Source organism: Pollicipes pollicipes, unplaced genomic scaffold (genome assembly GCF_011947565.3).
Source record: "Pollicipes pollicipes isolate AB1234 unplaced genomic scaffold, Ppol_2.1 Scaffold_6686;HRSCAF=7923_pilon_pilon_pilon, whole genome shotgun sequence".
Taxonomy (NCBI): domain Eukaryota; kingdom Metazoa; phylum Arthropoda; class Thecostraca; order Pollicipedomorpha; family Pollicipedidae; genus Pollicipes; species Pollicipes pollicipes.
Window position 1 is genome coordinate 11388444 of NW_023596921.1, and position 21040 is coordinate 11409483.

A 21040-nucleotide genomic window follows, 5' to 3' on the forward strand; every position below is an offset into this window, starting at 1 on the left:
ATGAAAATTTGCAAAATGCTGCTCACCTCAGCAACACCAATCATCTGTGGGCATTATCTCTGAAGCGCACGTGCCAGGCGCAACACTAAAAAACAAGGAATCGTGCTTGGAAAAGTCACGTACGGCCGGTGCTTGATAACCCGTGTCAAATACGAGGGTTCACAGATCCGAAATGGTGACAAAACATCAGTCCAGCAGGTCTACCGCCTAGGTGTCATGTATTTTGAGCCAAACGGATAATATCGTGCAAACCTCATCCATTTGTATAAAGGGAATATAAAACTAGAATCATTTACCGCTTTCCCGCCAGTCGCCAAGATTACAGCGGGAGAAGGAAAGGAGGAGGGGGAGGGCGACCAGGGATCACTAGCGCGTGATGAGTTGTGACCTAGAGTCAGCAGAGCTTTGCCGGTGTCTCGTGGATACCCAGCGGACGGCGCGGGCCGACGACACATGCCCTCATCAACGCACATACGTCTGCTGTCATCAGCGACATCTTCAGCCACAGGAGAACCCTCTGACGGGCCGCGGGCACCGCAGTCGCGAATGGGAATATCTGGAATCATCTCGCCCGTCTGCCATCTGCCGGTGTGCGGTGAGACATTTTGTAAATCGACCACAACATTGGTCAGTCAGCAAACCATTCTGGGTGCCTTTAAAACAACTTTAATCAACATAAATATCCCATTTAGCACAAAAATGGGGGGGGGGGCGCCTGTTAGTGAACGCACACCACGGCGCTCCTCCGTGTTGCTGAAGCCACCAGTGCATTTCCAGTGACGTTACCTAGGCACTGATAAGATTTTGCGGACAAAAACTCACGTTGGACATGAGAAAACCGGCAAAATAATGACAAAGAAATAAAGATCAGGAAATAGTTGATCAATTCTGCGAGGAACAAGTAGGGGACTTTAACTAAGCCAGGAGCAAAGATCAAGGAGAAAAGATGAAGACGTAATTGCCTGCTGCTTCACAGCAAGGCTCACGCGGAGTAAATTGCCTCCATTTGCAATCGATTAACGTAACCACCATTGAGACATCCTTCATAACGTCCCTCGGTATTTACTGCAACAAGTTCGCGGCGTCGGAAATTGTCCGCCATGCCCGCTTTCCGTCGTTGTTTAAGGACATAAACTGCGGACTCAGCGACGGTGCATGCTAAGTTATTAAAACCTATATTGCACACCCATCTCACTGTTTACATTATGGCAATTAATTGACGCATGACCACAATATATGAGAACTGCATGACCATTGAAACGCCCTTCGTGATGGCATGCTCAGTATGACTCATATATAAACGGAGGGTGGGCCATGCGTGTAAGCATATAACAGGCGCCGGGTAAGCACGAGAGAACTACCATCGAGAGAATCAGGAGAGAACTACCACCTCTGATGCTGCGTATATGCGCCTCATTAATGCGAGATCATCTCCCTACATGTGTTGGCATCTTCTCTCGGAAATTACCATATTTTGACTGCACAACCAAGTGAAGACCCGGACATACGCCAGTCTTGAATACACTAGGAAATCCTTGTCAAAATATAAATACCAAAAGTTTTGCTGGCAGCGAGTGCCCAGTACACAAAGCAGGCGCTGACTTCATCGACTTCCTTGTGTCGTCTTTCAGTTAACATTGAAACGGTGCCTACTGAGTGAGACCTCAGACACTTGATTAGGATGTTGTGGTGGGTGTGGGTGGGTGTGGATTTCCATGTGTGCATCTCCTTTGACACCCCGCGACATGACGATTTATTTCTTGACGATGGAAGGTAAGGTCATGAGTTCACTGTACATGGGCCAACCGTATGCCATTTTTCTACGTCTATTTTTACGTCTACGTTTAAAAGTATACATCGAAGGCATTGTGCGACACTACAATTTTTACAAAGTAAAATCAGATCGTCCACGCCACATGTTGTTAATATGCTCATGTCACGCGTTACCCACAAGCACAGTGCATACCGAAATATTTTGCAATATTTCACACAATTGCATTTTCGCAAGAAATTGCAAGCTTAGCAGGTTAGCCACGAATACAACAATAGAAAGGAAGATGGCAATGTACCAAAGCCCGCATTGTGAAGTCACGGATCCTGAGCATATACATATACACAAAGCATGTGGACTTCAGTGCATTGTTAAACAAGCCCTTCACACCACGTGTTACACATTCTCTTTGCACGTACAACAGCTTCTCCTTACGCTTAACTTGTTTTTCTCACCATGGGGTCATATCATTCTTTCCGAATTCACGCTTGCTCATTAACATCAACAACCGCTTTCAAGACGATACGGCCATGCTCTGTTATTATATTTCAGCTCGGGATTCGCCAGAGCTCCTTTTTGTTCACGGAGCTCTCAAAACGATCCATGACGTGGCAAATATAGATAAAGGCATGCCATCATAAACGCCGAACCCGGAGATAGAAACCCCGAGCCACACCCAGGGATAGAGACCCCGAGTCGCACCTGGAGATAGAAACCTCGAGACACACCCAGAGACTAGAAAACCTCGAGCCAGTGTCCTAAAACAACAGCAAATGCACATCGTCTGAGTGTGCCTGTTCGACGCAAATTTGTCCTTCACTTAACGGTGGGTTGTGTACCTTGCACGGCATTGGCGTGCTCGCAGTTAACGTAAATTACACTCCGGCCCCGACGTGCGGGGCCGCAGTATCGAGCAAGTATCGCCCGCTCGTTTGAAGCGCGCTGGGCGGCGCAGGTTGGCCGACCGTAACCACCACCGTGAGTAATGTGCGACTGGGAGTGGCACGCCCCAGGGCCCTGGGCGCTCCGTTTCACGCAGGACGTCCAACGATGGTGTCCGCCAATTGACGACCGTTATAGCTGGAAATCGTGCTCACGAACGCCAGATATGAACGACTCGGAGGTTATATTTTTGCTTGACCTTGAACGCCGCATGGATAGTGAATGACAGAAATTGAATGACGTTATTATGGCGTCATAGATATCGGGTGAAAAGCTGCGCAAAAAGCCCGCACATCTTGGTGGGCATGTAGCTCAGAAACTAGATATTTTTAGGTTGTAAGAAAGACAGGGCTGTGGACTGCACCGAATAATAATCGACATGGTTATTTCATTTCAAAACCTCATACAAATGTGGAACGTTCTCTTTAAGAATTGTAAAACTAAGCACATTCTTAAGCTCTTATACTTCTAAGACGCAATTTAAAGTGCGCAAATTCGTAGTTCCACTAGATGAAACTAGACCCAGACACGCATGAAGTTCACCATATAAAATACGACCAGTTATATATTCACCGCATAAAACGTTAGCATGCCGACTGTGCCGACTGTCACAGCTGCTCACCAGGTGTCTCCGGGGGCCACTCACATGCGCGGTACCAGAGCGGACGCCAGGGCGTGCTCTGACGCCACTCACACATCGAACGAGCAATCCCAGAGCCACACCTCCTGCCCACGCCCCTGCGACGGCCGCTGCAGGCTACTGACCTTCTCTCAGCGTCTGCACGGGGAAAGACGGCTGGCCGGGCGGGCCGGCGCCCACCGCGTTCACGGCCGTCACCCGGAAGCTGTAGACGGTGTAAGGCCGCAGCTCGGTCACCTGGTAGCGGGTGCCGTTACCGACGGTGCGCAGCGAGCGGTCCCAAGGTCCTCGCTCCGTCTCCCTGCCACGACCATGCAAACAGCGCTCATCAGTACGGTAATCAGCCGACGGGCGCGGGACACGGAGACCAACTCGGCCGAAGAATGCTCGCTCGGGTTCAATCTGTCTTTGCCGGCCGCTGCTGCGGGTGAAGCAGCCTGGACGGGATTGGATGCGGGTGTAGGAGGGCGGCAGGGGAAGGGGGGGGGGGGGGCACATGACGAGTGACGCTCGGGTTGTGGGCAACCGATTCACTATGTTGTTGCGTGATCGAGCCGGCCCTGCGGTCTCGCCGCCGAGTTATCGGGCGGCCTACAACAGCCTGATGGGTACGATGGCTGTAATGACGATCTCTGACTCATTCTCGGTTTTGTTTGCATTATGCTGATGGCCCGTACGCACTTGCAAATCGGTTAGTTACCCAGGAAAAACCGTTTGGACAGCACACACATGCGCCTGTTTTAAAGAGCTGCATGCTCATAGTCAAATTACACAACAGATACGCAACGACATGGCGAAGGCAAGCAAACAAAACTAGTACCCCTAGTGGTCGCACCGCAGGCCGTAAAGCGTTCATATTAGCACAATAGAAGATATACACGCAACTTTGAACTTCCGCTTTATCATAATACTCCGAAAGAGTATGCAGACAATCTTCTCATATTGGTAGGTTCTTCCGTCCACACGCCAGAAGGCTCAGTGAGAACACAGTGTCGAGTCACATTTAGCCATTGAGGGCTTCACTGAACTTTCGAATACGAAGAAGAACATCGTTCTCTCTACTTAAATGACGTCAACGTCAAAACCTTCACAGGACTGAAGATGACGGCATGGACGTAACCACCACTATGGTCGGTGGGGTTCGAACCACGATAACGTTTGGGCAGACTGCGCTTTTTCGTGTTTTGATCATGTAAAATAGCACCAAAAGCAGAGATGAATCCCAGCATCATATCAGGCGCAGTTCACACATGCAGAACAGTAGCGCACAACTTTGTCTTCCTGCCATACCACAATGTGTGATTAGGGCTCAAGCTGTGCAGGCATACGTAACACTGGGCCGTCCCCGTGCGCCAGGCAGACGCAGGTCGATCCTCTCTCCCGACCCCGTCCAATCCAACAACACCGCCGCCGTCCCAGGTCACGCTAACTCGCTGGACGTCAGGCATGGGGCGCCGTTGTGACGGCGGTCGGGTGGGGCTCGGCGGTTCGCGCCCGACCCGGTGCTGGGCTGGACCGGGTGAGGCACCGGCGACGCGCCCGCGCCGGGGCTGGGCTAGACCGGGTGAGGCACCGGCGACGCGCCCGCGCCAGGGCTGGGCTAGACCGGGTGAGGCACCGGCGACGCGCCCGACCCGGGGCTGGGATGGAGCGGGTGAGGCACCGGCGGCGCGCCCGCGCCGGGGCTGGGCTGGACCGGGTGAGGCACAGGCGACACGCCCGACCCTTGGCTGGGTTAGACCGGGTGGGGCACCGGCGACGCGCCCGACCCGGTGCTGGGCTGGAGCGGGTGAGGCACCGGTGACGCGCCCGCGCCTCGGTCCTCGGCGCTTCATTTCCGGCCCCGGCGATCGCCTGGGGCAACGCTGTGACGCCGAGGATGAGCCTACGAGCCGCGTCCGACGTCGACCAAAGCCACAGCCGGCGCCGGCAAAAGCCGCCAAAGGCCCGCTTCATAACGTTCGCGCCGCCCTGCCAAGTGGTCGTATAATTAAAGTGTTAGGGATATAATAAGGCAGCGATATGAGTGCCGGCGGGTGATGGCCGACATGAATATTCCGGCGACGACGGACGGCGCGCCACGTTCGCCGCTGACAGACGGGCGCGCGCCGCATTCACTGCAGCGGCGTGGGGGTGGCGTGGGGTAATTCGGGCGGTGGAGACAAATGTGGTGCGGCGGACCTGTTGTCCTGAGGCTCGCGTGTGTGAGGCCACGGACAATAACAAGGGAAATTTCATTTATGTGGATAATCCTTTTGTTTGGCGTTTGTGTCAGAACAACGGCAAAATGGGACAAGAGAATGCCATTTTTGGGTCACCCATCTCGTTAGGATAAGAAAAAATGGATGTGTTCAAGTGATCTCAACGGTCTCATAACCACTGTGGGATGAAAAAATGTTTTTGCTCAAAAAACGCTGTAGCCAAAATATGCGCTTCACAAGAAATTCTCATTAAATGGAAGTTGGCAACACGATGAGGATTCCAGAAACTAAGTGATATTAAAACAATAAACGTGGCATTCTGAGCCAGAGCATTTTGCTTTAACATCGCGCAAATAAATCTGTCGACGGGAAACCCGCTAATTGAAATAAAAGCCCACGCATTCGCTGCTAGCGAGCGGTCCATCTTCGTGAGGAACGACCTAATTCTGTTTGTGCGAGTCACTCCCTTGCTGCCAGCGTGGGGGTTCACCTACGAGGGAATCAAATCAATAGCAGAACGTGTGTGCATTTAATAACGGCAAGCTCATAACTCAGGAGCTTTGTGCGCCGTCGGCGACAGAAGCAGAAAACGTGGGGCGATTAACCATGAGGTGGCTACGTTGACCGTCCATGGCCGAACCACGATAGAGACCGACGTCTGACATTGATTACCGACTGGGCCTCATCCAGAGTTGGGGACCCACGACCAGCCCATGAAAATCACGCCGCGATGTGAGATGTGAGATCACAGGACGGTTTACAACCGGATTACGCCACGAGTCAGGGTCCCTAGACTGCGTCTGGCTGTCCGCCGCCAACCTACAACCCCACCAGGCCCACAACTCAGACCACATGGCACGGCCGCCACCGCCCTCGCTCAAAATGCAGCTCCGTCGGGCGGTCACGACAAACGGCCGTGAAATCCTCCTCAGAGACGGGCAGCGGGGGCGACACGCCTGCCACCCAGCTTCCCTTGCGCCGCCGACATCGATTTTTAATTTCAGCCACCGCCGCCGGCTGGCGGCTAAATACAATCGGGTGGCGGGCGGCGGCCGGGGCCGGCTCCGGTGTCACGACCGGGTCGGTGTCGGGCGGGCTCCGATGTCACGACCGGGTTTCGTACCTCACGTGGATCACGTAGTGGGCCACTGGTGAGAAGTTCGTGCGCCGCGGGTGCGTCCACGAGATGTTGGCCGTGCGCGAGGAGAAGGCGAGCACCAGAGGTCGGCCCGGTGACCCCGGCGCATCTGCAAATAACGTCATGTTCAGGGCGTTGCATCCGGAGAGAGGCGAACGGAGATGGTGACAGTTTTGAGTACGGAGGTGTTAAGGGTTATGAGAATGGAGACGATGATAATTTTGAGCAGCAATAAGAGGCCAGACGTGATGCAGCTAACTGGGTATTCATATTTTCTACTACGATATGTCCAGAGAACAAAGCATGTTAGTTTCATCCCGAACGTCAACAGCAAATATACACATTTTGGCTCAAACAGGTTGTTGCTGCTGCTCATTTTCTTCCATACCAGCCGGCTGTATCTTGAACATGAGCATGAACGCGTAACAATAGTTGAGTATCGTTCTGCTTTTGAGTTTGCTTCAGTGACTGATCAGACATTTGGAATCAACCAACAGGTACGGACCAGATGATAAAAATCTGCGCTAAAACGTGCCACATTGGAGTTCGCGTACAATCTTGTTCTTGCGTACAATCTTGTTTAAGCCTCTGTTTTGCTCATAAAACTTGCATGCTGCGTTGAAAAATAACAAAGTCGCGCGAACGACCATCAGGGCTTTCCTCATCGCAGGAGGAAAGTTGGTACCACACGTATTCCAATAAATTTGATGCATAATTTGTATGAAATAGCTGCCATGTTACGGCTTCAGAGTTGCAATTAATGCTAGGCAAATGTCATTGAACTGTCCTTCAAGTAAGATTGTTGACATCCGTGTCTGACATTCATGCCTTAATAAATGGAGACCAGTGGAAGCGTACACACAGCGACCAAGGGCCTGATAACTGCATCTAGCTTTCAGTTTTTGTTAGATCCTTCCAGCTTGATTTCTTTTGAATTTGACTCTGCTCCCAAGAAGTTTCACGCAGTCGCGCAAAGACAGGCGTTATCGATACACTGGAAGAAAGTCTGACACCACATCTTCCATCGTTCGCTTTTAGCATACGAAATGCGCGCGGCGAAGCATTAGCAGTGCGTCGACGCATCGTTCTCCTCACGGAAGAAACACGATGCCCTCCTGTTCGGTCCAGGTGCCATTACAAGCCGCCTCCACGCAAACGCCATAGGCCAGCGGCGGAGCGCCCGGGGCGCGTGACCTCTCACCTCTGACCTCCAGCCGCACAGCACCCTTGGGCTGTTGGCGGCTGTTCACCAGGCAGAAGTACATCCCCGTGTCGGTGGCGCGCGCGCGACGGATGAGCAGCGCGAACGAGGCCTCGTCCAGCTGCAGCCGCGGCGGATGAGCCTCGTCGGCGTCTGGCGCGTTGCGCGCGACCGTCGCGGTACTCGAGCAGCGTGCGCGGGCCGTTGCCGGCGCCGTCCGGGCCACAGAGGTCGCACAGCCAGCTGAGCGACACGACGAACGGCGTCTGGCCCAGGCCCGGACAGGGCAGGGTAGCCGGCGCGCCGGCCATTGTGCGGACGGTGCTGCTCTCCAGGTTCACGCCGTCTGCCGGGGGAGGGGTCACGCTGAATGTGACCACCCCGGTACGGGGGCTGAGCTGGCGTCACAGGTTGTGGTGGGTGCTCAGCCGCGGGTCTCGCCTTGACCTCGATGCTAGGCGTGGTTAGAATGCGTGTCTCTGGTCGGTCGGATCGGGCAAAACCGAGTCGCTCCAGCGTGCATGTCGCCATAATTAGTTTCCGCCAAACTTTTGGCGAGTTAAAGGGAATGTCTACATTTGAAGAGATTGAGGCAAGAACATGATGCCATGAAATAGGCTCATTTGTATCCATCGGTATGTTTTTTTAAGTCCAAAAGACTGCTGAATATAACACAATTTCAATTCTCGATATCGTTGCACTGTCATCGTTTGTTTGCGTCATGTCAACGTTTGCATGACGTCAAGTGGGTACCAAACATGCCGTGCGAACTTACCACCCTAGCGGACGGGATAGCTCACTTGCAACGCTTCAATTTGTCGAGAGATGTGGCGCTAATCGGTGCATTGTTTGCGGGAACCAAAAATCGCTGTGTGCGCGTGCTTTGACCCTTTCTCGCGGTGTTCTTACATATTTTTGGATTATTTCATATAATTCACTTGCGCTCATATACTTGGCTATGGCGCTATTCGTAGCTGTCCTGTTCTCAGTCTTATTTCCGCCATAACTCGTACCCTTGCCCAATTTCCTGTATAATATACGACAAAACGTGAGACGTTCCGACCCTCTTCTACTCTTCCCTGCTTCAGCCCACACTCGCGACGCTTCCTTCCTTCCTTCCGGAGTAGGCTGCAAGCGGGTGGAACACTCCCTTTAAGTACTAAGGCACAGGTCACGTCGCCTGGTGGCACGCACCCGCGGTGCAAACGTGGCTTATGTCACAGGCGGCGCACAAGACCTAGGTCACGACGGCCCAGAGGCGTTCTATGCTAAAAATTCACTGCAGCCATTCCAGCACAATGTTTCGACGCAATGGGTGCTCTTCTTTGTCATCCCACGTTTTATATCACGAATATATTTAATGACTAGTGTGACTAAATATTCATTTTATCTTAAACAAACAACATTTCGTTAAGGCACGGCCGGAAGGCTCTGAGGTCAGTCCTGACGCGCATGGCGAGTGTTTTTCCATCTGGGCCGTCTATGCCTTAAGTTTAACCATCAGATACCCCGCCAAGACAACGAGACGGGACACCTGATGCCTTTGAGAGGTTTAATTAGGCTGGCCTGCGCTTCTGACTCCACGCCCTTTGTCGGGGACCCGGGCAAACAGCGACAATTGTGCATACCGGACCGGAAGAGGCACGTAAGGCGTTTCTTTCATTTTCGGACTAACGCTGCTAACGGCTGGTGTTAAGCACTGCCTCGGCCCCGCCGGCTCCGGTCTTATTGGCTCTAGTCGGAGAAACCTTTTCATATATCTGAGAGAAAGAATTGTCAGAAAGCCAGAGCAGGTGTTAATTTGGTCGGTCTGTGGTCATCTTGAGAATCATGTAAAACTTGAAGGCACGCTGCATCAAGGCCACCTGTGGTAACGGTGGACAGGGGTACCATCTGGGATGGACAGCCCGTCTGGGGAACCAGAGGTACAACGTCCAACTCTCAGCGGGGTTCACCGTTCAAGCAAGGGTACGGGGAAGGCGACGCCATCTAGCATTAGCAGCTGAATGGGTCGTAAAGCCCAATGACGACAAAGCCAGGCTCAAGCGAAACCCGGTCAGATTTTCAATGGGTAGCCCGAATCGAATTACAGTTGATAGATATGGCGTCGTTATCTGCTAAATGTATCATCCGTCGAAACAACCTGTCTAGCCATCATAAGCACAACATGGTCAGCAGACCCGTCTCCGTTAACCGTGCCAAATTTGTCGGTCCCCAATCACGCCCTCAAACCTAGGGTCGAATGAAAAAGCGCTGTCGTCGGCCGCGATGGTTCCGATAATGCGTATCAACCCGCAGCTTGGGAACGAAACGAAGCGCCTCTGAGTGCGGCCTCTGTTGACGCTGGGTGTGAGCGGTGCAGGTGCCGGACCGGAGTCGGGCCGGCCACCGCTCTCGCGTCATGACGAGCCCAGTCCAGGGGAATGCCCGCCGCCTGCGACACCATCGCGAGCCGACGGCTGACGGCGGATGTGGCTGCCGTGGACTCGTGAACTTTGCATTGCGCAAACGCCCGCTGTGCAAACTCGTCGGCGGGACATTCACGGCTTGGAAGCGGTTGTTTGCCGGGGTTATCGATGTGTGTGCTGATAAACGAATGGACATAACCAATGCACTCACGTCATTACCCGCGCAATGATAATTCATTCAGTGGGTTGATTTATGGGCCAAAGGACAGGCACGATGGGAGTCAGCCATTGGTAAAAATGTGATGTTCAACACATGCGCTACGTCAACAGCGGCATGCCCAGGGAACATCCAATGTTTCTATCCCACTCTCCTACACTCCCGATGTCTTCCCCAGAGGGTAAAGGTTTTGGGTTGGAAGCGTACTAGAAGGCTTTAAAGGCTGAAAATGTTCAGAAAAGCGGTAGCCACCACGCATGCGAAAAAAAACGCTCTGCTAAAAAATTATGCAAAAAACGGTCTTATCAACGCGGATGTCGTTTTTAAAAGCTTTCCAGAGAATATCATAATGCCATGCGATGTCGTGAGAGCCTTTGATGTCAAAGGAGACTGCTCCCACATGACAACGCTGTTGAAATGCACGAACAACTGGATCCAGAATTACAAGATGGTTCAGCACGCTACGGTGTTTCCTAAAACCACCCTACGATTGAGTACAAATGTACTTCCTCTTAAAAAACAAAGACGGAAGACGATCGTTAACGACCCTTTCCACAAGCTCGCAAAGTTAAGATGTGAGACATGGCCCTGCGGTAAAACGGGTCTTTGCCGCTCTTCACCGGTTTTAAAAGAGGCACCACGACAGATTCTCGCCAAGCAACTGAAAACTCGCCTATATCCCAATAGCAACGGAAAATCTCCAAAAGCACGTCAAGTTCACAGATGTGGAAAATGTTGGATTATGCTGTTGTATATTTCTTCGGTACCCTCTGAAACACCCCGAAGACGTCTTACAGCTGACCTCAACTGAGCCGTCGGAAATGGTTGGCCATAGGCCAGCTGCACGGAGGTGGAGCAGACAAAACTGCCAGAACTGGCCTCACGACGAGTCTCATGGCGCGAGAATGGGGATCAATATTGCCAGCTCCACACCGGTCTGCCAGCGCACGGCTTCTCTCGTTGGCCAGGTCAGCAGGGTGTAAAATGTCCTGCCCCACCGACCTCGAGAGCCCGTAGGGGACCGCGGAATACTGGTCTGAGCTCTGTTTCATCTGTAGCCATGCTTGCGACATAGGAATCAAACGATTAAACGCCCGACGTACTCCTGTCAGGAGACGCGCTTTGAATTTCTGGATACTGCCCCGAGCCAATGCCCCGGGCTGGCTAAATGCTATACGATTGTTGGTGGTGGCGTGACGGTCGAAAGCCTGGGAGCCCCACCTACATGCCCGGATGGCATCTTGGCACTCGCCCGTTCCCCACGAGATCGGGGTGCGACGTTAAGCTGCAGATGTCTTAGGAATGATCGCGTTTCCAATACGTAAGCCACGGGCATTAAGTGCTTGACCGAGTCGTCAGTACCAACCGCGGAATCGGCAGCAAATTTTATATTACAGGCGCTCAGAATTCCCGGTCGCGCTCAAGGACCGGGAACCGGCCCGTCGCGGGCTGCAGCCACAACTCGCCGCGAACGTCGAACTCCAGCCACCCTGGGAAATGATCGTTTCCATGGGGTCTTCGGCTACAGTGTTCGCGAGCAGCGCGAGCAGACGGCTCGCTCGGTTAAGGTCAAAACGAGCGTCTGAGCTGAAGGTTAAATGAGATTCGTCCGTTTACCCACATTTAGCACATAGGGACTCCTTGCAAACATATTTCTTTTAGTCCCGTGAGTTGCTATCATCACACAATCATATGGCATGGTGCGAGTCAAAATATCTCAATATTCCAAGAGTGCCAACCAAGGAGGAAGTTCCACCGATGGAAAATGATTCCGGGTAGCAAATACACGGATAATTACAAGGTTAGACGACAAAGGCTTAAAGGAATATGTACAGCAAGAGCTTGGAGCGAGGTTCGTGGCCTTGGGTGCTGCGCAGGTACGCTGCAATATACCACTACCACTGCATCACCGTGTGCCACGGTGTCTGTCGGCACATCCTATGTAAATACCAGACAGCCTTTAATGATGTGGTGTGGGTCCGGTGTAAGTTTCCTCCCCTGGAGAGATACATCAACCGGACAACGTCAACCTACACGCAGCGTATACATCCTGGACACTGGTTCGTGAGTCCATATAATTCCATTTTCAAAGATAAATAAATATATATACATAATATGTACCTAAGCTTCCTCGAGATGTTCGCGGGGCCCATATAGTGGAATATACGATTCCACTATATGGGCCCCGCTAGCCCACATAGTGGAATCGTATATATATATATATATATATATATATATATATATATGTAAATACATATATATATATATATATAACATGTACCTAAACTTCCTCGAGATGTTCGTGGGGCCCATATAGTGGAATATACGATTCCACTATATGGCCCCCGCTAGCCCACATAGTGGAATCGTATATATATATATATATATATATATATATATATATATATATATATATATATATACACGATCCCAACATAAACTGGACTGTATGCAAGCTGGTTTAAAGATGTGGATTAAAACCATAAGGTTAAGAGAGCATTGGCTGTGCATAAATGGTAGAAAGGCATTCTTTAAAAGAATATAGTTATGACCAGGATGGATAAAGTGTTCCGCTGCAGCAGAGGCGGGGCCCAACTCCCTTAAGTGCACGCGGGGTCCACACATCCACTTCGGCGCAGCCTCCCGTCTGCAGAGCTCGAGCCACGTCATTCCGAACCAGGCTGAAAGTTTAGCCCCGATCGCCGACTTCCTTCTTCAGTGGGCGAGCCCATCCACGGCAAACCGTGCGCCTCTCCCCACTGAGGAGGCACCGCGAGGAGGGGGCTTAACGCTCCTCCCAGAAGCGGATGCGTTCGCTCCCGACCGGCGCCGCACCAGCCCCCTGGAGGAGGACGTCCCGCCAACCTCCGCAGGGGCCGACGTCTCGAGAGTCCCCGAGGGAGGTGGTGCCTCGTCGGTCCACGCGGGGTCGGCAGTTTGGCAGCCCCCAGTGACTGCCTGGCCGTCCTCGCCCGCTCGACCCAGCGCGTCCGCCTGACTCTCTCGCCGTGCCGCGATGTCTCCATCACTGCCTCGTCGGGAGAAATTCGGCTCGTCGTTGTTGGGAAAGGCCGTAATTGGCGCCTCTTCCCGAACGCTAGTTTTGTTTACTCGGGAGGGGCGGCCCTCATGATGACGGACCAGAGTTCACCCCTTATCCTTGCCCTGCTCACCCTATGGCGTCTCTCTGGCCGAGAGGGGGGGGGGGGGGGACGGCGGCGGTCGGCGCGGTCGGTGCGGCGGTCGGCGCGGGGACCGCCGGCGTCACAGCCACCGGCACTGCGACAGATGCCACAAACGCTGACGCCGCGCCCAGACCTGCCGCCGGTCTGCAAGTCAACCCGCATGACCGGAGCAGTGCGATACACGGCGCTAGGTGCATCCGGTCCGAGCCGTTCTGCCGATGAATGGAACAGTACGATAACTGGTGCCTCTACGTCAGGTGCATCCAGTCCGAGCCGTTCTCCCGATGAATGGAACAGTACGATAACTGACGCCTCTACGTCAGGTGTATCTGGTCCGAGCCGTTCTGTCGATGAATGGAGCAGTACGATAAGTGACGCCTCTACGTCAGGTGTATCCGGTCCGAGCCGTTCTCCCGATGAATGGAACAGTACGATAAGTGACGCCTCTACGTCAGGTGTATCCGGTCCGAGCTGCTTTCGCGATGAACAGCCTTGGGTGGCACTGAGCCACCGCACTTGCGCAAGACATTTCCGGATGCGGGGTGCTATAGATCTTTCGGGCCCCTCGGTAAGACGCGCCGGGACCACTCACTAGAAATAATGCCTTTGTTCCAAGAGTTAACCGAAGAAGTAGGGTTAACAGCCCTGTATGGATCTCGTTTCTGCCAGCAGTTTAAACATGTCGGGACCAGAGCGGCGTAACTCTCGCATGTGTGATCAGTGTCACCACATTTTCCACAGGATAGTGTTGCTACAGTAGTATTTTGTGTGGCTTAATCGAATGCATCGAAAACAGCGCATGGGGTGAGGAGTATAAAGACAACCTCACAATTCCACTCCGGCCACTCCCGTCAGATCCATGTCGCGCCGCTGCCGGCGTGCACGCGCAAGAACATTTTCTAACACGCATTAACTTCAACGAGGAACTGCGCTAACCTTTCCTCAGTGATAGTTATATCCACATAACAATATATATATATATATATATATATTGTTATATAGATAGATAGATAGATATATATATATATATATATATATATATATATATATATATATATATATATATATATGCATATATGCGTGCATATATATGCAACTTTTACACCATACATATATATATATATATATATATAATATATATGTACTTAAAAGTTCGACACTGCCATTTTTCACAGCCTTTCACCGTCTTGACGGGGAACATAGCATGGTTGACATCCCCTCCACGAATCCGCCCTGAAGACGTATTGAAACTTTTTTGGTGTCAGCTAGCATTTCACGGATGATTTGTACGCTAAGGCATTGTTAAGCTCGGCACGCGGGCCCATGCTGAGCCAAAACATACGGTTTTACAGTCGTAACATAAAGCATGGCAACGAAGATACAGACTTCACCTGAGGTTCAGCTCAATCTGCCCTTGCAGACGTGGCCGAAACCCGATGGAGAGAGCGGGCGCAAAAACCAACCGGTGACGCATGGAGCAAACCGCAGATTGTTCTATCGTAAATGAAGTCTTAGTGATTGACAAGCTTCTTTCCCTCCGTCCAGCCCGGCCCTCCCCCACCCCCTCTCTCCCGTTTAGCCTCATTCTACACTTTGGCCTGGGGGGCGCGGCGACCTCGATGTAGCGTGAACGAGAAGTGGTGGGAGGGCGGGATGCGGGCTTGCGTGTGATGAGAACGGAGCGGGCGGGATAAGCAGAAGGAACTCAGTTACCGGCGGGGTTCTGAAATGAGCGGCTTGCGCTGTCCACTCGTTGCCGGAGCTGGGGGACCTGAGCGCGTTACTTTCCCACACCGGCCGAAGCCGGTGTGCCCCTACGGGCTTGACCTATTCCAGTAGAGCTTACAGGTGGCGCGAGATGAAGCAACACGTGGGGAACGCTGCACGTGAAATGGCCAGTTACACAATTCTCGGTCACCCGTGACAGCACCCAATCTGGCAGGTTACTGACGGAGCGCTTCATGGCGTCTCAACGAGTAAGGGCGGACCGGAAAGCCGGCTATCTCAACCAGCGCGGCGATAAGCGGCGGCGGCGGCGATATTAAGGGTGTTGAGCTTACGCCGTTCCCATTCATACGGGACCAGAGACAGGTAGAGGGTACCAGGCGGAGACAGGCAGGCACACAGGCGTCTCCAGCACAGCGCCTCCGCGTGACAGACACAGACGGGACCATGATCGGAAGGCTACTGACCGTGCTCTGCGCCCTAGCGGCCGTCGTTCTTGCAGAAGGTACGTGCGCGGGTGGGCGTATATGGTGCTGCACATAGCTTGCTCGAACATGGCAAGCAAGTGGCCGTTCCGAAGCATTGCGCAAACAGAAAATGCAAAGTAGTGCGTTTAACGCCAGTTGAGATACAGGGCCTCCGCACGGCGCTGGTACAGGTTAGGCGGCAACTCTCCGCACGGCACAGGTCAGGAATGAACACGGCGCTGGGATCGTTTGCAAGAGGACGCTGATCTGTTTTGCTTGAGTGTTGTTTGACACGAGACTAGATACTCTTCATCACACATTTCCCTAAGCCTACTTGCTCGAGCTCGCAGCTGCGGACAGCGAGCGCCTGGTACCAGGCGGGGAATATGTGCTGGAAATATGTTCAAAATGTTACTATAGAGGAGGCGATCTGACTTCACTTGGCGCTGAACTTATCAACAACCCTAAAAACAGCCGAGGGAATTGCGGTTCTGTCGAATCGTACGTCAACTTAAAGTTCCAATTCGGGATGCAGCCTTTCATCCCGCCAACCCGGCACACGGAGGCGTTCGTTGAATTATTTTACATACTATCCAACATATTATTAAACATATTCTTTAATGTTGTTCAAGACACCAACAGCAATACTCTTCCACATTTCTCAGCACCCAGCATCCCACGCAAGTTGCAGTGACTATGACATTGATTACTCAGGAGCAATGCTCGCCTGCACACAAGATTTGTGAAGACAGTTCAATGTGCATTAATAATAATACAGCTCTGTATTTTCAGAACTCCTTAGGAAAAGACAATTTTGCAAAGCCATGTAATGTAAACCTATACTGAATGTGTCTATTAATGAGCTGCACACACCAGCCCCTACTGCCAAAATGAATTGCTGATATAATGGCATGCAATGGATGAATTGCATGCTGTAATACCTCAATAGGTTCACAATGTTGGCAAGATCATAACGAAGCACCAGTACCAGTACTTGCCTTTGTACATCCCTGCAACATAAGTGCTAGTATTTCTCTCAGTTTGCCAGCATTCCTTTGTCATGTTCAAACACAAACATAAAGGTAGAGGCAGGCATCAATATCAATAGGCAACAATATATCAGGCATCAATATATCACATTTTATTGGAAATCAGTAGACCGAAGAAAACGAAACCAATGTTTTCTCTCAGAAGAACAAACCTCGCACGCACACTCCCCCATCACATCTATACCAATACAAGCCACTGGCACACACCACCAGTGATCACATGCATTTCGAGCCCCCGATTCACACTCTTTTGTCACATAAGCGTTATCTCACATTTGCATAGTTCGCGGGATTATTAATTTGCAGGTTTTCTCACAATTCCGCACAGATTTTCAGTCACAACAACGGACTTAACCGTGACCTCTCCTCGAAATAAAGTCCCAACGGTGGTTCATGGTAATGCGGCTCAAGAGGTTCTTCTTGTAAAACACTTTTTTTTGTTCAAGATTTAAATTTGTCGTACTATATGTGTGAAATACTTAGAGAACTATATATCTAAATTACTGTAATGTTTCCCTAATTTCATAATACCTCGCTAGCCCATACACACGTGCAAGGTTCTGTGCTCCGGTACACAAGGCGCCAACCGGGCTGTCTGTAAGGCATACGTTAGTAGAAGAAAAAAAGCCAGCAGGAGAAAAAAGACAGATTTGCCGTCGCGTCTTCTCTTTCATAACTTCGGAAAAGTGCCCGTTTTTGGATGCCGTACTTTTTTGCAGACAGTGACGTTCTTTTTTATAACATTGACCCGTGGCACAGAAATCAGGAAAAATGACCCGTTCACGACGAGTGTCGCACAACCCGAAAATGCTCACGCTTGTGTTCGCGACACGCATTCAGCAGTAAAATCTTACAAACAGCCAATCGTCTTCCGCGGACTGTACCACATGTGCAACATCATCAACCTTGGGAATGTCGTAGTGGCCATGCTGTTTTGACCACAAAAAACAGCCTGTAGTATCACGGGAATCTAATGACGTTTCTATGGCGTCATTAACCAGAAGGCAATTTTGAAGTTGGCTGTAAATAAGTCTGTTCCTAGTCCGCGGGCGTGTAGCTCAGGAACCAGAGCGTTTTGGGTCTTAAAAAGGCATATCAGTGAACCGCATCAAAATGTCCTCAAGATGGCTATTTCAGTTCAAAACGCCATACAAATGTGGAACATTCTTTTTAAGCGCTCCATGGCCAATTGGGTGGCAGCATACGTGTGATTTTTTGTGGTCTTGTGCGTGCCTGGATGACTTTAAAATAGCCTGCACGAAATAGACCGCATAATTTCGCGGGAGTAAAGCTCAGTAACCAGAAGATAAGACAACAGTAACAGCCTTATTCCTCGGAGAAAAACCAGGAGAGCGGAGACATAGACGGGTTTATATTTCGACAGCATGCCCTCATCAAAACAGTAGCAGAAGGTTGTAAGGTTGAAAAAGGTCACAGTTGTACGACGGTGTCAATCCTTCCTGGAGGCTACCAACAGTCTCTGTTACAGTAACACCAGAGCAATTGTGGGAAACACAGTAAAAAAACATTTTGCACGTGAACAAAATGTCCTGATGCCCTAACGACAGCCCACATCTCCCGTGTTGCGGGCTAACATGGGAGACCTGCTCCTCCTCCGATCCCAGACTGGATATGGAATCCACGCTGATCGTAAACCACGCCAGAATCGACTTATCCTGTGCATGTAAGCATTGGACATCCAGAGTGCGGTGCCTGATCAGATGGTAGTCACAGCAGAGGTGAAGGTTTGAAGAAAAAAAATTGTGGTACAAAGAGGAAGATATGACTAAATCAACCCAAAAACAAGCAAAAAAACACATTTCTGCCCGAGTTTTCTCTACTTTCCCTTTAAATTGCCGGAAGAGGGCTGGAACGCCGCCCAACTGAATGGAAACTACACCTTTGGGAGACATCGTTCACCTGGCCTCTCGCCCAACAGGTGCTGAACTGGGCGACACCATGCCAATGGAGTTCAAATGCCCCGGCGAATACGGCCTCTACCCCGACCCGGAAAACTGTCACGGCTTCTATGAGTGCAACGAGTACTATCCGTTCCACTTCATCTGTCCCGAAGATCTGGGCTTCGACGACGCGGCTCACGAGTGCAACTTCATGCCGTAAGTCATGCTGTCCTCGGTGGCTCGAAGTCTGTGTGATGTCACGCAGTGCCTGATCAAAGTATTTGACTTATTAGTTTAGGGGTACTGCCATAACAACGTTTGTGAGGCAAGAGAAGGAAATCATTACATCTGATCCAAGAAGGGGCGCTAATTGCCGGCACACCGTGATTGCAATTAAATAAATTTACTTCTATTCGATTGACAGATCCGGGATAATTAAAAACAGGCAATGTACCAAGAGTTAATATCCTAAACTGAATGTCCAAGCATGCAGGCTGGACACTCCAGTGGCATCCAGCACAAAGGTTCTTTCAACGTCACTCTCCTATTTGGAGAACCTTTCCAATTTAGAGTAAATCAGCGGTCTGGCATTGCCAGAGCTGTCAATGCTAGTATGGTGCCGGCGATGGGGAAGCCCACTAATCCTAAAAGGCTCCATTTTTAAATGTCCTTTCATCGAATAAATCTCATGATCATCAACTATCGTGTGCCCCGCACCAATGAAAAGGGATCTACTTACGCCTCGTTAATCGGTGATCATCAGTGAATTCAAGCAAGGCTCGTCGCGTTTGTCGGTGCCGGCTTACTAAAAAAACGTTTTCTTCCAAACGTAAAGCAAGAAACATTCATTGGCTACCACGAACAATGACTCTTGAAGTACAGAAACACATTCCCCTTAACTGGCACACTTTTCCTAAATTTCCCTCAATCCGCAGTTGTCTTCCAAATGTGGTGACGCTTCTCAAAGCGCAGTGGCATTCACATGGAAACAAAAATCAGCAAGGTGACATTAGAGGCTTGTAGACACCTGGGCCTTCAGGCGCCACGAAAAAATGGACCACTTCTTAGCGCTTCATAGAACCTAGGGGGAAGGGGGCATTGTCGCCAACACCAAAACTGACGACACCTCTCGCGGGCCCAGTCGCTGAAACTAATGTCCGCCTGCCTCCACAGGAGCTGCAAGTGAGGCTCGGTCGGTTCAGCTGATTTCGGAGCGCTGCCACCGGCCACCATGTCAAGGTCACCGGTGTGAGCTGACGTTTGGCAGCCAGCGCGATGTTGGGCGGTAGATATCCGACAGCATGTCTGCAGACGACCCAAACGCCGCGATAGTCGCAAAAGTTCGGCGTAATCTGCAGCAGTGTCTCGTTTTTTCAGCAACGTGGCGCTTTTTCAAGCAGGTGCGATTTTTTTTGCTGCTTGCGAGCTTAGTTTGAATAGAAAGTGATTCGAATCATTTGGTTGTGTACGCGTGTACGTCGTTTCGTCTGTGGTGGAATATACCCATGGTGACGCACAATCGGTATGCGGTGGTAACCACAACTGAGGATGGCACGGAGCAAGATGCCGTCGCCTTCAGTAGGTGTTTGGGTTGCGACAACACCATTTCCCTTCTATTGGCCGTTATAAGGTCTATTTTTGTTTGTTAGTTTCTTGCTCAACGGTCACCACTGAACAAATGGCGGGAAACATTCATAGCCATTCGCACATGGGACGTTGCAAATCAAACAAGGGAACATAGATCCTACACTGCAATGAAATTTTCCTGGTGAATAAATAGGCATAGGGGGAGAGTTCTCCCAAATCACAGACGAGTTACAAAGGACAATTCCTTTTCATGAATTTATGCGTCTTGGGAAGTGAAGTCATATGACGGAAAGTCCAACAACTAAAAGTCGACACGCATTAACTAAATGAAGTTAAAGTCGAAAGCCAAGAGGACCAGGGGCCGGCAGGCATGAAAGTTAAAAAGCTTTGTAGATGTGCGGACCTCGAACTTAGCGAAACGGCATGGAAAACCAGGGTAAATTTATCTTTCTCTGACCCCTACAAAAAGTTCCACTGCCTCATTTTCCATGACCAGTCACTGTGTATTTGTCTGGAAGCTCAGAAAACCTCGAGCTAGGACTCTCATCCGTCGTAACTCATTCAGCACGCGGGTTGTCAACGACTGGAACTGCTCTTCCACACCCGGT

The 21040-nt window shown here is 51.0% G+C and overlaps 1 protein-coding gene and 1 long non-coding RNA gene across 2 annotated transcripts; one reads left to right on the forward strand and one right to left on the reverse strand.

Annotated features, from left to right (window-relative positions):
* Positions 1-3491: 3491 nt before the first annotated feature.
* Positions 3492-7962, reverse strand: LOC119107125 (uncharacterized). Its single transcript, XR_005095199.1, has 3 exons — positions 7894-7962; positions 6678-6801; positions 3492-3654 (listed from the first exon to the last, which is right to left on the reverse strand). It is a non-coding gene; the product is annotated as an uncharacterized LOC119107125 (long non-coding RNA).
* Positions 7963-15785: 7823 nt separating this feature from the next.
* On the forward strand, positions 15786-20331 carry LOC119107060 (major mite allergen Der p 23). Its single transcript, XM_037230416.1, has 3 exons — positions 15786-15933; positions 18884-19061; positions 20019-20331. Exons 1-3 carry the CDS (start codon positions 15876-15878, stop codon positions 20029-20031), a joined length of 249 nt encoding a protein of 82 aa, XP_037086311.1. The 5' UTR covers positions 15786-15875; the 3' UTR covers positions 20032-20331.
* Positions 20332-21040: the final 709 nt, after the last annotated feature.

Bases quoted from the DNA above. Each gene is read 5' to 3' on its own strand.
- LOC119107060 (XM_037230416.1), top strand. From the start codon at position 15,876: ATGATCGGAAGGCTACTGACCGTGCTCTGCGCCCTAGCGGCCGTCGTT. The intron at 15,934-18,883 runs GTACGTGCGCGG...CTCGCCCAACAG, and splicing joins GGCCGTCGTTCTTGCAGAAG to GTGCTGAACTGGGCGACACC.